General features: G+C 45.3%; 1 protein-coding gene across 1 annotated transcript in view; it reads right to left on the bottom strand.

Moving 5' to 3' along the window:
* Positions 1-21852, bottom strand: part of LOC138262450 (mycocerosic acid synthase-like) — a 265495-nt gene that overhangs the window by 221006 nt on the left and 22637 nt on the right. The window contains exon 3 of the mRNA XM_069212343.1: positions 10422-10582. Within this exon, the coding sequence (XP_069068444.1) occupies positions 10422-10582 (161 nt within the window). The remainder of the gene's footprint in view (positions 1-10421; positions 10583-21852) is intronic.

A 21852-nucleotide genomic window follows, 5' to 3' on the forward strand; every position in this document is an offset into this window, starting at 1 on the left:
TGAAAAGCAATCACTGCAGGTATCTTGCAGCCTCTTCTGACACCTGCATGGAATCCGGCAGGTTGTCCTGGTGCTGGCCCACTGAGACTTCAGATTCCACTGCAGAGCCTGCATATGCTACTTGGCACAGATGACTTGAAGGATGCAGGAGGCCGAGAGCCTAGAAGTCACAGAGCCACCCTCATTGATACCCAGAACTGAGGCTGAAACATGGGGATAATATCCCAGATTCTCCTAATATCCTGTGATGATGTGAAGTTCCAAAACTGCACAGATAAAAGGAAGCCTTTGCAAATAAGGTATTTGTCTTCTTTACAGTGATAATGAATCCCAGTGAAATCAAGAGAGTAACAGTTGTATGAAGGCAGTCTAGGACTGACTTAGGTGAGCCTACCTTTAACAACCAGGTGATGAAGTAGGGGAAAAACTGAATCCTCAACCTCTGAATTTGTGCAGCAACTACTGTCATTACTTTTTGTGGACAGTGGAGGGGCGCTGGTAAGGCCAAAGGGGAGCATCACAAATTGAGAATTGTTTCTGGTCTACCTTGAACAATAAGCAGCGTCTGTAGGACTGCAGGCTGGGTACATGGAAGTAGACATCCCGTAGGTCCAAAGTAATCATCCTGTCACCTACATCCAGGAGACCTGTGAGCATCTTGAATTTGTCCTTTGGCAAGAAGGCATTCAGAGGGCAGGGATCCAAAATAGAAGAAAGACTTCTGCCCTCTTCGGCACAGGGAAGTATCAGAAGTAACAGCCAGTCCGTATTTCCACAGCTGAACCTTCTCTATAGCTCCTTTGGCCAAAAGAGGCTGCAACTCTTGAAACAAGCTTGAGAGGTGCTCCTCTGAAAGATGCTCTTCCGTTGGTAGGAGAGGCGGCACCTTATTAGCATATTTATTTTACGTATGTGTTCCTTGGAGTGTGGTATACCATATAGCAAGGATCTGTAAAATAAATCCTAATAGTGGGCCTGCAGCAATTATTGTGCCATCGACTAAAGTAGCACCTTAAAACATGTCCCAGGCCTACTAGTGCAGCCTGAATGCAGTTTTGAACTACCAATTGGACTTGGCAATATAACACCCTGGCCAAGCCTTAACCTCCCCTTTTATTTAAATATCACCCCCTAAGGTAGGCCCTGGGAAGCTCATAGAGCAGGGAGCATTGTAATTAAAAGGCTGGACATACACTTTTAAGTTTCACATGTCCTGGCAGTCAAAAAGTCCTAAATTCATTTTTCACCACTGTGATGCCTATCTCTCCCACAGGATAACAGCGGGTTGCCTTATGTTTATTAAGTGCTAACATTTGATTGGGACTAAGTAAGCATTTCATGTTCGGTATCCATAAAATTGCAGTGAAAAATCCTCTTTAATGGTAAAGTTAGATTTTAAATTACAATTTTGACAATGCCCGACCAACTTGCAACTGAATAGGCTGTGTTTTGCCTTCACACAAAGGGCTAATTACCTCCACATTCTCACTGCAGCAGCCTGGATGCAGAGCAAGGGAGTCAGGAAATTCCATGCCTTTCAATGAGAAACTTCTAGAAACCTCTCCCAACTTCAAAGAAGGCACTAGCTATAAAAAGCAGGATCATCAGACCTATTCTTCAGTGCACTTTTGTGGATCTGTGGAGACTCTGCCAAGAAGAAGGACGGCTATGCTGCTGGAAAGCCTGTCATTCTGGTGGACTGCTGCCCTACTGTACTACTGCCTTGCTGGACTGCTACCTTGCTGGATTTCTGCCATGCTGCCCTGCTGCCCTCCCACGATTTCCAGAGTGACTCCAAGGGCAATTCTGCCACAGCCACATAAAAGACTCCCAACCACTTAAACCAGCATCAAGAACCTACTGTCGCAAGCCCCTGACACCCAGGTGGTGCCCCTCAGTTCCTTGCCACTTGTTGCGGCCTCAAAGATGCTGAATTTAAGTTTTTGGGTTCTTCGCAACCATAAATGGGTATGTTAGCATTGCAACCTTATCACTCACAGAGCCCGTCAATACAGAGTTCCGTCAGCCCGACCCTTTGCTCTATAGCATTGACCGCTCACAGGGAACACCACTGTGAAGCACCAGGCCGACTGTTTGCAATGACAACAGGATCTTCACACTTCAGCGGCGCCCATTCGCAAAGCCTGGCCTTTTCTTCCTGCTACGTCGAGACCATCCATGATACCTCTCTGCTCCTCATGGCCAACTCCACCAGGATAAGGACTCTTTGCACTGGATTGAGAAGGTAAACTTTCAGTGGACTAACCTTGTCCCTGTGCTCAGCTGTTGTCACACAAGCAGATATCCATAAGTGGCACTTTTGGGGTTTTTGGCACAATTTCGACTTAAATGTTTAAAATCGCATGTCTCCAGTTCTACTGATTTAAATTTTGTCATTTTTGTCTTGAGTTATTTATTCCATTTTGTTCTATTCCTCTAAATGGTGTTGGATTTTGTATGTGTTCTCATTTTATTACAGTTTGAAGTGCTGCATAAATTCTTTACACATTGATGTAGGGGAATGGAGCGTTATGTGGTGCTGCTGCTCAGGCCTCACCATATAATACTCTCACAATACCTCAAAGATGGTCTTTTGATTCACAATAAAAAAATACTCAGCTCAGTCCTAGTAGTGTGGCAAAGAGCAGTCAGGCTTTACTGGAGTAACGTGTTTAGCATTTCAGAGTATCAACATGGACAAAAAGTAATTGACACGACTCAAAGGAAATCCAACACCAATTTATAAAAATAAAGCAGATGTTTTTATATTAATTTAGACATCAACACTAATACAATGATTTATGGATTTTAGAAGACACAATACATCAGTGCAATTCACTACATTAAAACTTTGCCATTGCGGTCAATGGTAAAAAGCACAGTGACAGTCAGCTACTTTCAGTTCGAGTTAAATGGAACCCATCGGGATTTAGGTGATGCACTTCCCAGGACCTACCCTCAACAGTCAGTTCAATTAAAGCTGACCCAAGAGGCCTGGCTGCAAAGTTGCCTTGGCTGTCCTTGCTGCTGCAGCCGGAGAGCTGGGTTTGTTGCTTAGATGATGTTGGGAAGGAACCTGATGCAAGAGTCAACAGCACAGCCGCTTCTGTGGTTGGTTGAAGGTGCTGACATGGTTCCTTCTTCTTGCAGTGACAAGTAAATATGGCGATAACTGGTCACCAACAAGCCTTGGTAACGTAAAGGTCAGCTGGAGAATACCTCAACAACCGGAGGTCTGGGGCAAAACAATAGCCACCTGGCACCTGCTGGAGGTGAGGACTAGGTTTCCTACAAGCACTGAACCATCTGCTTTTGGGTGATCCCTCGGAGGGCCTGATGGCCAGAGATTCTTTGGTTCTAGGAGTCTGTTATACTTGCGGGCTGCAGGGAACTAATGCCACTAGTCTAAACGTGTCTTTGAGTTGCCTTTGGTGCTCAAGTGAGGCCCTCTGTCTGGGGAGGTGGTCTTTGAACCGAGTCGAGTTGTGCAGCTGCAGGGTGGTGTCCGCAGCTGCAGGTTATCATGCCTTTGCATTGTGCAGGTCCTGAAGTTGCAGTCTCGGGTCTCTTCTTTGTCCTTGGCTGCCAGTCTTCACAGATTTGAAGTTCTGGTGTTGGGATTGCCTCTTAAGTCCTAGATTCAGGGGTGTTATGGGTGTGGTTGCAAGTGGCCAATAAAGTACTTGCCCCCGCAACTAATCCTCCCATGAGGTGATCATATCCAAGGGTGTGTGTCATCTTTTCTACCCCAAACCCACAATTCTGCCACTTCTAGAAATGGCCAAAAACTTCCTTGGCTATAAAGACCAGGTAGCCCACCCTGGGGATGTGGCTAGCCTTCTGGGGGGTGAATGCCTCCTGACTAACTCATTTTTACCTGCCAGGGTAAATATTTTGGTTAGGGGGAGGGTGACTTCCTCATTTGGGGGTCAGCCTGCGTGCATATCACACACTTTGAAGATCACCGAGGTGATGTGCCATTTCACTAGCCATCCTGTCAATGATGGATGTGTTACCTTCTACCCAGGCAGGCCTTTGTTTCTCTGACTCCTGGGAGTATTCACACTGCCTGGCAGAAGGCCAGAATCCTGTCTTGGTGGTAGCAGCTGCAGGCTGCCAGCCACAGCACAGGAAAGGCTGGGGCAACCAGATGAGCATTTTGTAAGGTAGCCACCTGGGTGCATGTCACATCAAACTAAACATTTGAGTGATGTCAGGGGTGAGGAGGCACATTGTTTGATACCAAATATGACCATATTCGGTGGTACCATAATAGAGCAGGCAATTTTGGGGGTGCCTGAGTTCCAGTCCATTTTATCCCATTGACTGCTGATCACTTATGGTAGTCCTTAATGAAAAAGGCTACTATAGGCGCATATTAGTTTGCATTTATTAATCCATGCCTTTAAAATACTGTACCCTGCCTCCTGGGCTTAGGAGGCTTACCTTAAGGGTGACTGACATACATTAAAGATAATGATTTCACCTTGCCACTTGAGGCAAAGGCAGAGTCAGGTTGGAGAAGTTTGCACTGCTCCTGGAGTTTGCAATGACAGGCCTGCTGCCATCTGTTTACTTAGGTCTCTCAGGGTGGCATAAATAGTGCTTCAAACCCTAGTGACCTCTTCAGCATCCATGTCCTGGGTGCCCTTGGTACAACTTTACTGGGGAATTATGAGGGGGTTAAAGTCCTTTCCAATTGGGAGTACCAATTTGCTTACATCATGTATAGGGAGAACACTGGCACTGGGGCCTAGGCAGCAGGCTCCACTGCACTTTCAGAGTCATAACCATCGACATTGGGTCAAAAAGTCTAGGGGTGACCATACAAAAGGGCACTTTTTTACATGACCCCCAGAGACGAAAGATGATGAACAACTAACCTATTCCTTACTTTCCTACATTTGCCTCTAAGATAAGTCTGGCTGTTTTGTTTTGCTACCAGGGGGTTAAGCACAAGTTAGTTTGCAGTTTACTTGTGACTCACCTTGACAATGATTGTGAATCCTACTTGACTAGGATTTCAACTGTCTCAATCAGTAATCTAATATCTCACAGTCCCAAGCAAACAGCTGACATGCACTGACGAGGAATGAGCTGGCTGATGAAAATATCTATTTGCTGAACGCTTAAATTTTTTTTTAACTATCTGTCTGAGGTAGTCATAGTGAATGTATACCACCCTGAAGGCGCCCGATCTCGTCTGATCTCTCGGAATGCATAGAGGTTCTCATTGCTGATGGAGGCCTGAACCACTAGGCGTTCTGGAGTAGAGTTCTGTGCAGAAGTCAGGGTCATCTTGTGCTGGCCTGTGGCATCACTCTACCTACCTGTGGACAAGAACAAGTCTTAGTCCTCGTGCCCATTCGGTTTCAGTCTGGGCTTCATTGACTGGCACTAGAGACTGTGATAGAGTCTGCCCAGGTTGCAAAAACGTTGGTCTTAACTTCAATAAATAGCTGCTGCATATCTTATCACCAAAGCACTTAGGCCCTCATTACAACCCTGGTGGTCTTTGTATGAAAAGGCTGGCGGAAAGGGGAGTCGCAGGGCCCCCTGCCACGGCCCCAAAGAGCTTTTCACTGTCTGCATAGCAGACAGTGAAAAGCGCGACGGGTACAACTGCAACCGTCTCACTGCCGCAACACCACGGCTCCATTTGGAGGCGGCTCCCGTGTTGCGGCCGAGATCCCTGCTGGGACGGAGGGCAGAAACCAGGTTTCCGCCCAGCGGGGATCTCCAGATAGCCTGCGCATTGGCGGGCGCCCGGCAGATACAACTTGGCGGGCGGCGGTTGCCGCCCACCAATGTTGTAATGAGGGCCTTAATATTTTCTCCCTTGATATTTTTTGTAGCCAATATTTTGATCACATTATTATGGTCAAATATTATTTTGGTGTTGATATTTGGGAACCATTTCTATGTTGAAAGATGCTACGGATACTGGATTTCTGTTATAAAAAATGCCTGTTCTAATGAGTATTACATTTAAGTTGTAACATTACATTGTTTATTGCACTGCTGGAGTTGAACGCAAAAAAGACAGACTCTATCTTCATGTTATTACACATGCTGAATTACAACCAGATTTAACCCCTTTACTGCAGAGGCTTTTCTACCCCAGTGCAGCACAAGTTAGTTTGCAGTTTACTTGTGACTCACCTTGACAATGATTGTGAATCCTACTTGACTAGGATTTCAACTGTCTCAATCAGTAATCTAATATCTCACAGTCCCAAGCAAACAGCTGACATGCACTGACGAGGAATGAGTTGGCTGATGAAAATATCTGTTTGCTGAACGCTTCAATTTTTTTTTTACTATCTGTCTGAGGTAGTCATAGTGAATGTATACCACCCTGAAGGCGCCCGATCTCGTCTGATCTCTCGGAATGCATAGAGGTTCTCATTGCTGATGGAGGCCTGAACCACTAGGCGTTCTGGAGTAGAGTTCTGTGCAGAAGTCAGGGTCATCTTGTGCTGGCCTGTGGCATCACTCTACCTACCTGTGGACAAGAACAAGTCTTAGTCCTCGTGCCCATTCGGTTTCAGTCTGGGCTTCATTGACTGGCACTAGAGACTGTGATAGAGTCTGCCCAGGTTGCAAAAACGTTGGTCTTAACTTCAATAAATAGCTGCTGCATATCTTATCGCCAAAGCACTTAGGCCCTCATTACAACCCTGGTGGTCTTTGTATGAAAAGGCTGGCGGAAAGGGGAGTCGCAGGGCCCCCTGCCACGGCCCCAAGGAGCTTTTCACTGTCTGCATAGCAGACAGTGAAAAGCGCGACGGGTACAACTGCACCCGTCTCACTGCCGCAACACCACGGCTCCATTTGGAGGCGGCTCCCGTGTTGCGGCCGAGATCCCTGCTGGGACGGAGGGCAGAAACCAGGTTTCCGCCCAGCGGGGATCTCCAGATAGCCTGCGCATTGGCGGGCGCCCGGCAGATACAACTTGGCGGGCGGCGGTTGCCGCCCACCAATGTTGTAATGAGGGCCTTAATATTTTCTCCCTTGATATTTTTTGTAGCCAATATTTTGATCACATTATTATGGTCAAATATTATTTTGGTGTTGATATTTGGGAACCATTTCTATGTTGAAAGATGCTACGGATAGTGGATTTCTGTTATAAAAAATGCCTGTTCTAATGAGTATTACATTTAAGTTGTAACATTACATTGTTTATTGCACTGCTGGAGTTGAACGCAAAAAAGACAGACTCTATCTTCATGTTATTACACATGCTGAATTACAACCAGATTTAACCCCTTTACTGCAGAGGCTTTTCTACCCCAGTGCTGCACCCTTTCTTGGGTAGTTGGGTTACTTTTTCCTTAGGCTGCAATAACGTTTTTTTCCACTTAAGTTACCCCCACCAAATTTGCATTATTTTTTCCCAGCATCATGGAGATTCTACAGGTATCCAGGATTTGTGGATTCCCCGGGGGGGAGCAAGAAAATAGCCAAAACACAGCTTTAAAAAAAAAAAAAAAGAGAGAAAAGTGCTTCCCAAAAGTGATCAATGAAAGGTTTGCTGTGCTAAAATCATCATCTTACCAGCTTTCACAAATATGCAGAGCTGCATCAAAAACATTTTTTCCACAGTTTTGCCATTTTTCCTAAGTTCCTAATTTTTGTGCTTTCAACCTACTTTCAGTTTTTGATGGAAACAGGGGAGAAACCCATGGGTGATGCTGGAAAGATAGACATTTCTGAAAAGTAGACAACATTGTTTGAGTTCAGCAAGGGTTTAAATATGTAGGTCCCTCAAACTTTTACCAAAGAAACTAAAGGCCTCACTTAGAGTTTGGGGATGGGTTACTCTGTCATAAACATGATGGATATCCGATCTGCCATATTACGATTCCGATAGGACATAATGGGATTGTAATATGGCTGGCAGGATATCCGTCGCGTTTCTGACTGACTAACCCCCTCCACCAAACTCTAAATCAGGCCCTAAATGTTGAAATAAAAAATATGAAAAAAGAGTAGGAAAAAACTGCTATTTATGACACTATCATCTGTAACTTCTTGTCATGATGGCTGATTTACAAAACCAGTATACCCTTACATCCACAATACCATTCTAGTCAGGAGGATAGAGAGAGGACCCGAGGTGCCCAGAGACAGCAACTGGGCTGCACCATACAATGTTTTTTTATTGTATACCTTATATAGAACAATATATATTGTACAATATATAGGGTGAAAAATGAACATGAAGGTATCCTATGTATTTATGAAATGTACAACAGATAATGAGCTTAGGGACAGCAGTTACTTCTTTATCTCTTAGTTTATGGGTGCCTATACTCACATGTGATTCAGAGGGCATATGTAAATATTTTCTTTCTTGCATATTGACTTGCATTTAGAATACACAATGCAAAAAAATCCAGTTGTTAATAAGAAATGTTCTGGGTTCCCACACATCTGCAGATAAAAATGATACCTGGCTTGTGTGACTGGGACAACCGACCTCAAAACGTGGCCTGGAGACAATATATTTTACCCAGAAGAATGTATGCATTTTTTAACAACTTGGGTAGCTGTGGATTGTAGGAATCAGCTGAGTAGCCACCAAAGAAAACCTACCATATACAGACATTTCTGAAAATTAGATACCTGTGGATGTCCAGAGTGGTGTGACTTGTGTGGCTCCAATTATGTTTTTCTATCCAGAAGCCCTTGTAAACATCACACTGTGCTTAAAACCACATATTGTCCTCACATTTCTGTGAGGCTGAGCTCTGCAATCCATGGAAAGCCTCGAATCTCCTACCACCCAGCATTGCCCAAAGTCTGCCAATAAATATGGTACCACACTTGTGTGAGTAGGCCTAGTGCCCACAAAGGGAAAAGGTCCAAAACACTACATGGACAGATCAAATAACTTTTTTTCCTATAAACCCAGCCCTTTTCTGCAATGTTGGTGACTGCAGAGTATGGGCTTTAGCTCAAACCCCACCCAGGATGTGGTCACCTCCGAGGCAGATTAGCCACTGGGACTATTAGCCCATTTGCTAATTGCACTGACACCCCCAATGCCTCTAAATCTAGGATTTAAGGGGCACTGCTGGCACCAGAACCTCAGATCTGTGAAGGCTTGCAATCAAGTACAAAGAAGAGATCTGAGTCTGCAAATTCGGAACCTGCACAAAACGAAGGTGAAATAACCTGCACCTGTGGCAACCACCCTCAACTGCACAACTGTGACTCCTCTCAGACCAAAAACTGGACCCCCCCAGAAAGAGGGACTCCTTTGAGTGCCAAAGGCAACTCCAGACTCTATTGGACTAGTAACACCTGTCCCCTGCAACCCGCAAATAAAAACAGACTCCCAGAAGCACAGAATCGCTGGCCCTCAGGCCCCAGATGGTCCAGCTCATTGTGGGAAACATATTCCTGACCTCCAGAAAGTTTCAACTGGCTACTGTCTTCCCCTGGACCGCGGCATGTTGAAGTATCATCTAGCTGACCTTTCAGCTACCGAGGCTTCTTGGTGACCGCTCCAGTTACCAACATCTTTACTCAACACTGCATCAAGAGGAAACCATGTAGCACTTTCAACCAACCACAGCAGTGGCCCCGTTGTCAACCTTTTGCATTACTTTTCTCCCCAGCACTGTCTAAGCTGTAAACACAGCTCTCCTGTGGCTCCTGCTTCAGCACTAAGGAAATCCAGGACAACTCTGCACTTGGGTCTTTCGGGCCAGTTAAAATTAAACTAACTGTTGTGGCTCACCTGAACCCCCTGTGGGTACCATGTGACTTGGCCTGCAAGTGAATGATTGTCACTAGTTCTTTTTCTCATTGACCGCAATGATAAAGATTCACTGTTGTGAATTGCACAGATTTCTTGTTTCTTCTAAAATCCATAACTCCAGTTATGTGTATCCAATTGCATTAGGTTTGGTGTCTAAATAAATATAAAAATCTGATTTATTTTTATAAATTGATGTTGGCTTTCCTTCAAGTTGTGACAATTACTTTTCACTTATCTTGGTACTCTGAAATGCTTAACACATGTTCCTCTAGTTAAACCTGAATGCTCTTTGCCACACTCCCAGGACTGAGCTAAAGATTTATGATTGTGAATCCAAGGCCCATCTTTGGGGTATTGTGAGAGCATTATACAGTGAGGCCTAACCGCATTAATGCATAATACTCCAATTTTCTACAATTCAGAGTTCTAAGACTTTATGAAGGCACTTGTCCTAGGGCCTTGTCCCTTTATTTGGACATCAAACTCCTTTATAATTGTCAATATCCTGATTATTTGTAGCAGAGGTACCTTTCCATATAATACATTAGTTTTGAATCATCTGGTTTCACTATGCAAACATCTATGTGCATTATTTTTGTATGGGGGCTAATTTGATCACAGTAATATTAAGCAAAAGAAGACCACCTACCGATGAAAACCCCAGTGTCACTTCCACTTATTTTTTCCATTGGAATTCCAGCATTCTCCAGGGCTCTGAATGTGCATTCCAGCAATACCTTTTGTTGAGGGTCCATTACCTCTGCTTCCATATCATTAATTCCAAACAGTCTGTTATCAAATTCATTAAATCTGAGAAACAAAAATGGTATCATTTCATCACACTGCAGCAGCAATACCTTCAAATTATTTTTGTTTTTGATGAAATTTTTTCAAGAAAGCCCACATGGGGGTTGCATTTATGGTATTCATGCTGTAAAATATTAAGAGAGATTCTAAATAGTATCTTTTCATCTCTAGTGTGATCACAGGATGGGAAAATATTATTTTAAGGGCACTTTGTAAATAGTATGGAGACCATGTGGGAGCAGGGTTCTTGTGTAGCCAAAACAGGTATGTTTCTCCCTCACTTGCTGATGCTTTGTAGATAAACTAAGTATCAGCAACACAGCACTCCTTGAGAGCCAGTCCCTGTTCATTAGTGGCGTCAAGAAACTTAAGGGTACTCGCTCAGATGTCCCCGTAGGGGGCCCTCCTCCTTCCTGGACTCAGTCAGGAGCCTGCCACCCGTGCACAGTGTACTTTGCTGATGGGCACCCTGGAGCTTGCCCCCCGCACCACGGGGGCTGCGGAGGCCTTTGTTACTACTGCTGTTCATCTGCAAAGTAGGATTCAGTGTATGGATTCATGCAGGTTCGGAAACTCTGCCTCCATTTGCTCTTCTTATACTGACTGCATTTTTTGCCCCTTGTACTTGTGATATATATGAACATGTTGATGTGTACATATATATGTTCAAAGAAAACACACCAGCTTCAGCCGAACACAGGGTGGGTGCCTCCGTTGTTCATTGGGGTGGACTCACCTAAAGTTAATACTGCAAACAAAGTGCAGGCCACTCACGGGGTTTCCTTTAATCTCAGCAGACGTGTTTCAACTTTGTTAAGTTGGTGGGTTCTAGGGCCGCGCTGGCTCCATTATCAATGCGCTTTACGGAAATAAGTGCAAGCCAACTCCTTAAACATTTTACGGTGCCTCTGGCTTCACGGGCATGCTCCGGTGCGACAGCCTGTCAGCACCTCTCAGACCACGCTCGAGGAGCCGTGTCATCTTTTATTTAACACAAAAACGTGACCCATAGGCCACATCCATATGACTCAAAACTAGAGGGGCATTCACCAAAACACCCCTTGGTGAATGTCTACCATTGGTGGTGATCACGACCCCGTTACATCACGGGCGCGACACTACATCCCTCCCAAAAACACAAAACAAAAAATAAATAGTTCCAAACGGCAATACAATGGAAACACAAAACTATTCAAAGAAAGTAATTGTAGAAGGCTGGCATTTACCCTTTCTACCCCTAGCTTTTGGGAGCACTTGGTCCATTGTTCCAGGATCCAAGCTTCACTGTCCTCTTTGCTTCTGGGCCTGAGCCCTTGTGAGAGCAAAGATATGCCCTGGAATGCCCAGCATTGCTGCATGAGCCTCCAACTCTACTTCAGCCCAAGCTGATGTATCCAAATCATTGCCTAGTAAGCAGTCTACAGGTAAATCAGTGGCTACCACAACTTTCTTTGGACAAGTAACCCCCCCAAGTTGAGATTCACAACAGCCATGGGGTGGCTAAGCGAGTTGTTATGAGCATCAGTCACTTGGTAATGCTGACCAAGTAGGTGTTGATCAGGGTGAACCAGTTTTTCAATCACCATAGTGACACTGGCTCCTGCATCCCTGTAGGCCTCAACCCCAACACCATTTATTAGGGGAAGTTGCTTGTACTTACCCATATTAAGGGGACAAGCAACCAAGGTGGCAAAGTCAATACCACCATCAGAGTCTAAAACAGCCTCTCTGGTCTCCCTAACAAGACCAACCCCAACTACATTACCAATGGTGAGCCCAGCTACACCCTTTAATTGGCTATTTGTAGTAGACTTCCTTCCACCACTGCTATTACTAGGGGCACTAGAGGACCAGATGGGGTTGTGGTAGTGGGAGCCTTGGTGTTTTTCTTTGGACAAGTGGAATCACTTGCCCGATGGCCTATACATTTACATACATAACAGCATGGCTTCTTTTGATTGTGAGAAGAAGATTTGGACCCACCTCCCCCAGAGGATTTTTGTGGGCCTGATTAAGACTCAGAATGCTTTTGTCCTTGTCCCCACCCTTGTCAGAAAACTCACAATCCTTCTTCTTGCCATCCTTGTCATCTCCTGTATGAACTTTTCAGTTCACTCTTGTTCTGACCCATTTGTCTGCCTTCTTTCCCAATTCTTGGGGAGAGGCCAGATCTGAGTCTACCAAGTACTGATGTAACAAATCAGACACACAATTATTCAAAATATGCTCTCTCAAAATAAGATTATATAGGCTTTCATAGTCAGTTACCTTACTGCCATGTAACCATCCCTCCAAGGCCTTCACTGAACAGTCTACAAACTCTGTCCAGTCTTTTCTAGTATCTCTGAACTTTATCCTGTTTTGTTCAGTGGTTAAGCCAGATCCATCTAAGAGTGCATCTTTCAAAACTTTGTGGTTGAATTCATCACTTTCTCTGACAGTAAGGAGCCTATCCCTACCCTTTCCAGTGAAAGACAACCAAAAGATAGCAGACCATTGCCTTTGAGGGACCATCTTTACCATACAGGCCCTCTTAAGTGCAGCAAACCACTTGTTGATTTTATCCTCCTCCTTGTAAGGGGGAACAATTTTGTGCAGGTTTCTTGAATCTTGTTCTCTTGCAGGATTACTATCAACAATACTGCTGCTGCCACCATGGGGAACTAACCCCAACTTCTGTCTTTCCCTCTCTACATCTAGAGATTCCCTGTCTAAGGCCAACTGTTGCTGTCTCAGCTTCAGTCAGGCCTCTACCAACCTCAGCTTTCTGAGTTCCCTGTCTACGGTGTTATCCTCAGGGTGGGAGGCTTGGGAATTCTGAGACACAGAGGAAATTTGGGAATGTGCAGAACTGGACTTGTCTCTAACTACCTGAACCCTAGTTACCTGGCCTTTTGGAGTGAAAGGTGCCCTACTAGTGTGACCCCCCTCCCACTACCAGTGTCACTAGGTGGTTTGCAGGTGACAGGTCTTTGGAGGAACCCTCCCCAGAGTCCTCAGGGCCCTCCCTTGATTCTTGCTGGGTAACCCCCTCCTCTACCTCCTGATCCTGGGATGACCAGGCTGGTTCTGGCCACTTTCTAGGAGAAGATCTTTGGAAGGGTTCTTACCAATGCTTAAACCTCTTTCTATGCAGAGACCCCTCAAACTTTTAAAGTTTAACCCCTTCGCTGCCAGGCCTTTTCCCCCTCCTGTGCCAGGCCTTTTTTTGGCTATTTGGGGCAGTTTGCGCTTAGGCCCTCATAACTTTTTGTCCTCATAAGCTACCCAAGCCAAATTTGCGTCCTTTTTTTCCAACATCCTAGGGATTCTAGAGGTATCCAGAATTTGTGGGTTCCCCTGAAGGAGGCCAAGAAATTAGCCAAAATACAGTACAAATTTCATTTTTTTCAAACAAATGGGAAAAAATGGCTGCAGAAGTAGGCTTGTGGTTTTTTCCCTGAAAATGGCATCAACAAAGGGGTTGTGGTGCTAAAATCACCAGCTTCCCAGCTTTCAGGAACAGGCAGACTTGAATCAGAAAACCCAATTTTTCAACACAAATTTGGCATTTTACTGGGACATACCCCATTTTTACATTTTTTTGTGCTTTCAGCCTTCTTCCAGTCAGTGACAGAAATGGGCGTGAAACCAATGCTGGATCCCAGAAACCTAAACATTTCTGAAAAGTAGACAAAAGTCTGAATTGAGCAAGGGGTCATTTGTGTAGATCCTGCAAGGGTTTCCTACAGAAAATAACAACTGAAAAAGAAAAATATTGAAATTGAAGTGAAAAAAACAGCAATTTTTCTCTGTAACGTTTTCCTGCAATGCCAGATTTTCGAAAGCAATATACCGTTACATCTGCTGGGCTCCTCTGGTTGCGGGGATATATAGGGCTTGTAGGTTCATCAAGAACCTTAGGTACCCAGACACAATAAATGAGCTGCACCCTGCAGTGCGTTTTCATTCTATACCGGGTTTACAGCAATTCATTTGCTGAAATATAAAGAGTGAAAAATAGCTATCAAGAAAACCTTTGTATTTCCAAAATGGGCACAAAATAAGGTGTTGAGGGGCAGTGGTTATTTGCACATCTATGAGTTCTGGGGTGACCATACTAGCATGTGAATTACAGGGCATTTCTCAAATAGATGTCTTTTTTACACACTCTCTTATATTTGGAAGGAAAAAATGTAGAGAAAGACAAGGAGCAATAACACTTGTTTTGCTAATATATGTTCCCCCAAGTCTCCCGATAAAAATGATACCTCACTTGTGTGGGTAGGCCTAGCGCCCACGTCAGGAAACGCCCCAAAACGCAACGTGGACACATCAAATTTTTTTAAAGATAACAGAGGTGTATTTTGCAAAGTGCCTACCTGTAGATTTTGGCCTCTAGCTCAGCCGGCACCTAGGGAAACCTACCAAACCTGTACATTTTTGAAAACTAGAGACCTAGGGGAATCCAAGATGGGGTGACTTGTGGGGCTCTGACCAGGTTTTGTTACCCAGAATCCTTTGCAAACCTCAAAATTTGGCTAAAAAAACACATTTTCCTCACATTTTGGTGACAGAAAGTTCTGGAATCAGAGAGGAGCCACAAATGTCCTTCCACCCAGCGTTCCCCCAAGTCTCCCGATAAAAATGATACCTCACTTGTGTGGGTAGGCCTAGCGCCTGTGACAGGAAATGCCCCAAAACGCAACGTACACACATCACAATTTTTGAAAGAAAACAGAGGTGTTTTTTGCAAAGTGCCTACCTGTAAGTTTTGGCCTCTAGCTCAGCAGGCACCTAGGGAAACCTACCAATCCTATGCATTTTTGAAAACTAGAGACCTAGGGGAATCCAAGATGGGGTGACTTGTGGGGCTCTGACCACGTTCTGTTACCCAGAATCCTTTGCTAACCTCAACATTAGGCTAACAAAACACATTTTCCTCACATTTTGGTGACAGAAAGTTCTGAAATCAGAGAGGAGCCTCAAATGTCCTTTCACCCAGCGTTCCCCCAAGTCTCCCGATAAAAATGATACCTCACTTGTGTGGGTAGGCTTAGCGCCCGCGACAGGAAATGCCCCAAAACGCAACGTGGACACATCACATTTTTTTAAAGAAAACAGAGGTGTTTTTTGCCAAGTGCCTACCTGTAGATTTTGGCCTCTTGCTCAGCCGGCACCTAAAGAAACCTACCAAACCTATGCATTTTTGAAAACTAGAGACCTAGGGGAATCCAAGATGGGGTGACTTGTGGGGCTCTGACCAGGTTTTGTTACCCAGAATCCTTTGCAAACCTCAAAATTTGGCTAAAAAAACACAGTTTCCTCACATTGTGGTGACAGAAAGTTCTGGAATCAGAGAGGAGCCACAAATTTCCTTCCACCCAGCGTTCCCGCAAGTCTCCCAATAAAAATGATACCTCACTTGTGTGGGTAGGCCTAGCGCCCGCAACAGGAAATACCCCAAAACGCAACGTGCACAGATCACATTTTTTTAAAGAAAACAGAGGTGTTTTTTGCAAAGTGCCTACCTGTAGATTTTGGCCTCTAGCTCAGCCGGCACCTAGGGAAACCTACCAAACCTATGCATTTTTAAAAACTAGAGACCTAGGGGAATCCAAGATGGGGTGACTTGTGGGGCTCTGACCAGGTTCTGTTACCCAGAATCCTTTGCAAACCTCAAAATTTGGCTAAACAAACACTTTTTCCTCACATTTTGGTGACAGAAAGTTCTGGAATCAGAGAGGAGCCACAAATGTCCTTCCACCCAGCGTTCCCCCAAGTCTCCCGATAAAAATGATACCTCACTTGTGTGGGTAGGCCTAGCACCCGCAACAGGAATACCCCAAAACGCAACGTGCACACATCACAATTTTTGAAAGAAAACAGAGGTGTTTTTTGCAAAGTGCCTACCTGTAGATTTTGGCCTCTAGCTCAGCAGGCACGTAGGGAAACCTACCAAACCTATGCATTTTTGAAAACTAGAGACCTAGGGGAATCCAAGATGGGGTGACTTGTGGGGCTCTGACCAGGTTCTGTTACCCAGAATCCTTTGCAAACCTTAAAATTTGGCTAAAAAAACACATTTTCCTCACAATTTAGTGACAGAAAGTTTGGAATCAGAGAGGAGCCACAAATTTCCTTCCACCCAACGTTCCCCCAAGTCTCCCGATAAAAATGGTACCTCACTTGTGTGGGTAGGCCTAGCGCCCATGAAAGGAAATGGGCCAAAACACAACGTGGGCACATCCCATTTTTTCATAGAAAACAGTGCCTACCTGTGGATTTTGGCCTCTAGCTCAGCCGGCACCTGGGGAAACCTAGCAAACCAGCACATTTTTGAAAACTAGAAACCGAGGGGAATCCAAGATGGGGTGACTTGCGGGGCTCTAACCAGGTTCTGTTACCCAGAATCCTTTGCAAACATCAAAATTTGGTCAAAAAAACACTTTTTCCTCTCATTTCGGTGACAGAAAGTTCTGGAATCTGAGAGGAGCCACGAATTTCCTTCCACCCAGCGTTCCCCTAAGTCTCTCAATAAAAATGGTACCTCACTTGTGTGGGTAGGCCTAGCGCCCACGAAAGGTAATGGCCCAAAACACAACGTGGACACAACACATTTTTTCACAGAAAACAGAGGTGTTTTTTGCAAAGGGCCAACCTGTGGATTTTGGCCTCTAGCTCAGCCGGCCCTGGGGGGGGCAGAAATGACCTAAAATAAGTTTCCTCCACCCAACCCCCCCACCGGGAGCGACCCTTGCCTACGGGATCGCTCCCCACCGTGACATTGGCGCCAAAGAAAAAATCCCCGGTGGCTAGTGGTTTCTGTCCCCTTGGGGGCAGATTGACCTAAAATCGGCCAATTTGCCCCCAAGGGGGGCAGAAATGGTCTAAATACAATTTGCCTCCCAGGGGAGCGACCCTTGCCTAATGGGTCGCTCCCCATCTCTAAAAAAACAAACAAACAAAAAAACAAAACACCCAAAAAAAACTTTGCCCTGGCGCCTAGAGGTTTCTGCCCCCGGAGGGGGCAGAAATGGCCTAAAATAGATTACCCCCACCACCCCCCCACCCCCAGGAGCGACCCTTGCCTATGGGGTCGCTCCCCTGCGTGACATTGGTGCCAAAAAAAATATCCCCGGTATCTAGTGGTTTCTGCCCCCCCTTGGGGAAGATTGGCGTAGCAAAAAACGGCTGATCTGCCCCCAAAGGGAGCAGAAATGGCCTAAATACAATTTTCCCCTCCAGGGGAGCGACCCTTGTCCAAGGGGTCACTCCCCTTGGGTGAAATTCACAAAAACAAAAACAAATCCCCGGTGCCTAGTGGTTTCTGCCCCCTTGGGGTCAGATTGACCTAAAATTGGCCAATCTGCCCCCAGGTGGGGGCAGAAATGGCCTAAAATAAATTCCCCCCCCCGGAGCGACCCTTGCCTACGGGGTCGCTCCCCCTGCGTGACATTGGTGGTGAAAAAAAAATCCCAGGTGCCTAGTGGTTACTGCCCCCTTGGAGGAAGATTGACCTAAAATCGGCCAGGGCAGAAATGGTCTAAATACAATTTGCCCCCCAGGGGAGCGACCCTTGCCTAATGGGTTGCTCCCCATCTAAAAAAAAACAAACAAACAAAAAAACAAAACACCCAAAAAATAATAGCCCTGGCGCCTAGAGGTTTCTGCCCCCGGAGGGGGCAGAAATTGCCTAAAAGAAATTACCCCCACCACCCTCCCACCCCCAGGAGCGACCCTTGCCTATGGGGTCGCTCCCCCTGCGTGACATTGGTGCCAAAAAAAAAATCCCCGGTGCCTAGTGGTTTCTGCCCCCCCTTGGGGGAAGATTGGCGTAGCAAAAAACGGCTGATCTGCCCCCAAAGGGGGCAGAAATGGCCTAAATACAATTTTCCCCTCCAGGGGAGCGACCCTTGTCCAAGGGGTCACTCCCCTTGGGTGAAATTCACAAAAACAAAAAAAAATCCCTGGTGTCTAGTGGTTTCTGCCCCCCTTGGGGGCAGATTGGCCTCATCAAAATATGCCAATCTGCCCCCAAGGGTGGCAGAAATGGCCTAAATATAATTTGCCCCCTATGGGAGCGACCCTTGCCTAAGGGGTCGCTCCCCACCTAAACGAAAACAAAACAAAACAAATTGAAAAAAAAAAATGATCCCTGGTGCTCTAGAGGTTTCTGCACCCCCTGGGCAGATAATAATAGGCCGATCTTCCCCCAGGGGGGGCAGAAAAGGCCTTCCTAAAAAGTGCCCCCATTGGGAGCGACCCTTGCCCAAGGGGTCGCTCCCTTATGTCTATTTCACACACAAAAGAGACATCCCTGGTGTCTAGTGGGCGTTTCAAAAGCCGGATTGCAAGCAATCCGGCTTTTGAAACGCTTGGCGAGACTTCAAAGGGAAGGAAATACATTTCCTTCCCTTTGAAGCCTCTCCTTGCCTCCCCCACGTGATCGAAAGACAAATGCTTCGCATTTCTCTTTCGATCCTCCAGTGCGATGGGGGAGGCCCTGTGACAAATCAGCGCGTGCTCGCGCGCTGACGTCACAGGGGGGTCGGGGGTGGAAGGGGATCGGCTTCCCCTTCAATCCCCACCTTGGGGGGGTGGGTGGGGTGCACAGGGGGAGCGCGCTAGCGCTCCCCCTAGTTCCTGTGCCTTGGACGAGGTGACCTCGTTCCAGGCACACGGGAACTGTAGCCTTGGACGAGGTCACCTCGTCCAAGGCACAGAACAGGTTAAACTACCATAGGTTGCCTGGACAACTGTGGGTGTGGTCTCTACTACAGACATAGTTGCAAGAAAGAGTTTAAGACAGAGAGAAAAAAGTTTAGAAACTTTTTAAAGAAAAGAGAAAAACTTTTCTAACTTTTCAGAACTCTTGAAAACGTTTTAGAAACTTTTTAGAAAGCTTTTAGAAAAATAGTTAAACTGTTTAGGTTAACTGTGATTATTTTTAAGTATTTGGTATATGTTTTTCTTATGAAAAGCACCAATGACAAAGTGGTAAAGCAGTTACAAGTACTTATCCCACCGCTGCCACCAATGTAGGAGGCTGGCCTGGCTTATAGTGGGTACCTGATGGTACTTATTCCTTGTGCCAGGTCCAGTTATCCCTTATTAGTAGATCAGAAGTGTTATAGCAGCTTAGGCTGATAGAAGTAGCTATAGCAGAGCAGCTTAGGCTGAACTAGGAGACCTGCAAAGCTCCTACTATACCACTTCTATCATAGCACTATATCATAGGAATCACAACACTCAGAGTTACTAACAGTAAAGGTACTTTATTTTAGTGACAAATTGCCAAAAATATCTCAGATGATATACTCCCTTAGGAGGTAAGTAAAATACACAAAATATACACACAAAACCAAAAACCAGGTAAGTAAACAGTTAGAAAAGTAGTGCATACACTGTAGAATACAATAGGATGCAATAGGCCTAGGGGCAACACAAACCATATACTAAGAAAGTGGAATGCGAACCACTTTAGGACCCCTGGCCTAGTGTAGTGTGTAGAGGGTCGCTGGGAGTGTAAGAAAACACTAAGGGTGTCCAAGATACCCCACCCCAAGACCCTGAAAAGTAGGAGTAAAGTGATACTAATTTCCCAGAAACACACTAAAGTCATGATAGGAGATTCTGCAAAGACCACAACAGACTGCAAAGCACTGAAGATGAATTCCTGGACCTGACGACCTATAGAGTAATGAGAACAAGTCCAAGAGTCTTGAAAGTGTCCAGGGGGGGCAGGAGCCCACTAAACCCCGGGTGAAGGTGCAAAATGGGTGCCTTCGGGTGGAAGAAGCTGAAGATTCTGCAACAACAGAGGATGCCAGGAATTTCTCCTTTGCACAGAATGTGTCCCACGGAGTGCTGGAGGATGCAGAGTTGTTTCTTTGGAGAAAGACCACAAAGAAGCCTTGCTAGCTGCAAACGTCGGGGTTGAAGAAAAAGGGTGCTGCCCGGGCCCAGGAAGGATCAGATGGTCACCACTTGGAAGTGGAGATACAGGGGGCCCTGAGCAACACAGAGAGCCCATGCACAAGAAGGCTGCACCCGCAGAAGTACTTGAAGAGGAGTTCAAGAAAACTGAGCATGATGGTCGTCTCAACACTACAAAAGAGGGTCCCACGAAGCCAGTGGTCAACTCAGTGAGTTGAGCATTGCAGGATGGAGTGCTGGTGACCTGGGCTAGGCTGGCACATTTTCATAATCTCCATGGGTATTGGAAGAGATGAAGTTACTATATATATATTCCCATTTGCCCACATGGGCCAATATGTGACGTGGTTTACCAATGTATGGGGATACCAGGCTACGCTTTACCATATACCTGAAATCACGCAATCAGCGCCAGAGGCCAAAAGTCATATTTTCCCCATGCATGTTGTTGGTTATATATGATTTTCAAGCAATTTGCTCTCTGTAATGAGGCATTGAATCAATGATGTATGTAGCGCAATGCCATTGATGCATTACTTACATTTTTTATTGATTAGTATTCACGTAATTTGATTGATCGCAAAACATTGTTGGAGTCTTTTAGAAGATGTTATATATAATGGAAGTTTACACACTACCTATTAGGCTTGAGTTATGGATTCCATTATAAGATGGCCATCATTGACATGTTGCAAGCAGACATTTTGAGTAGAGTCCTTTTTCACTTTTATCACATCACTCAAACATTATTTATATTTGTTGCAGACCTGCCAACTCTCATGGTGCCACAGTGGGACACACAATATTGGCTCAACTCACACTGTCTTCCGGTGAGGGGCCAATATCACACGGTGGCTTGGGAAAAGAAGCTGAAAACCATTGTAAACAGTGGTTTTTAATGCATTTTCGAAAGCGTTTAACGGCTGATGTCCATTTATGCCCAATGCGTTTTGACTGTAGCCTTGGTCACATGACTGCGTTGGGTGAGGAGGTTCATGTTGGAGTAAATCACATTGGCAGATTCTAACTCTGGCGTTTCCGTGTCTTCCTTTCACATGGGGGAATTCATTTGTTTATATTCTGAGCTACAGGAGCCCTACACGGACCACAGCATCAACAGCCCCGGAACTCCAGTGTTTATGCACATATATATATATATATATATATATACATATATATATATATATATATATCTCCAAAACAAACAATTGTCAAGCAATTGACTCATTGCACTCCAGGAGAATTTATTGCTTTATCCAAAAAGTGTAAAACACCACCACCAACGCGTTTCGACCTCTCGGTCTTGTTCACAGTTCATAAAAAACACCTTCCCATGAGTCTCTATTTATAGTTTT

The sequence above is a fragment of the Pleurodeles waltl genome, chromosome 10 (assembly GCF_031143425.1).
Source record: "Pleurodeles waltl isolate 20211129_DDA chromosome 10, aPleWal1.hap1.20221129, whole genome shotgun sequence".
Lineage (NCBI taxonomy): Eukaryota > Metazoa > Chordata > Amphibia > Caudata > Salamandridae > Pleurodeles > Pleurodeles waltl.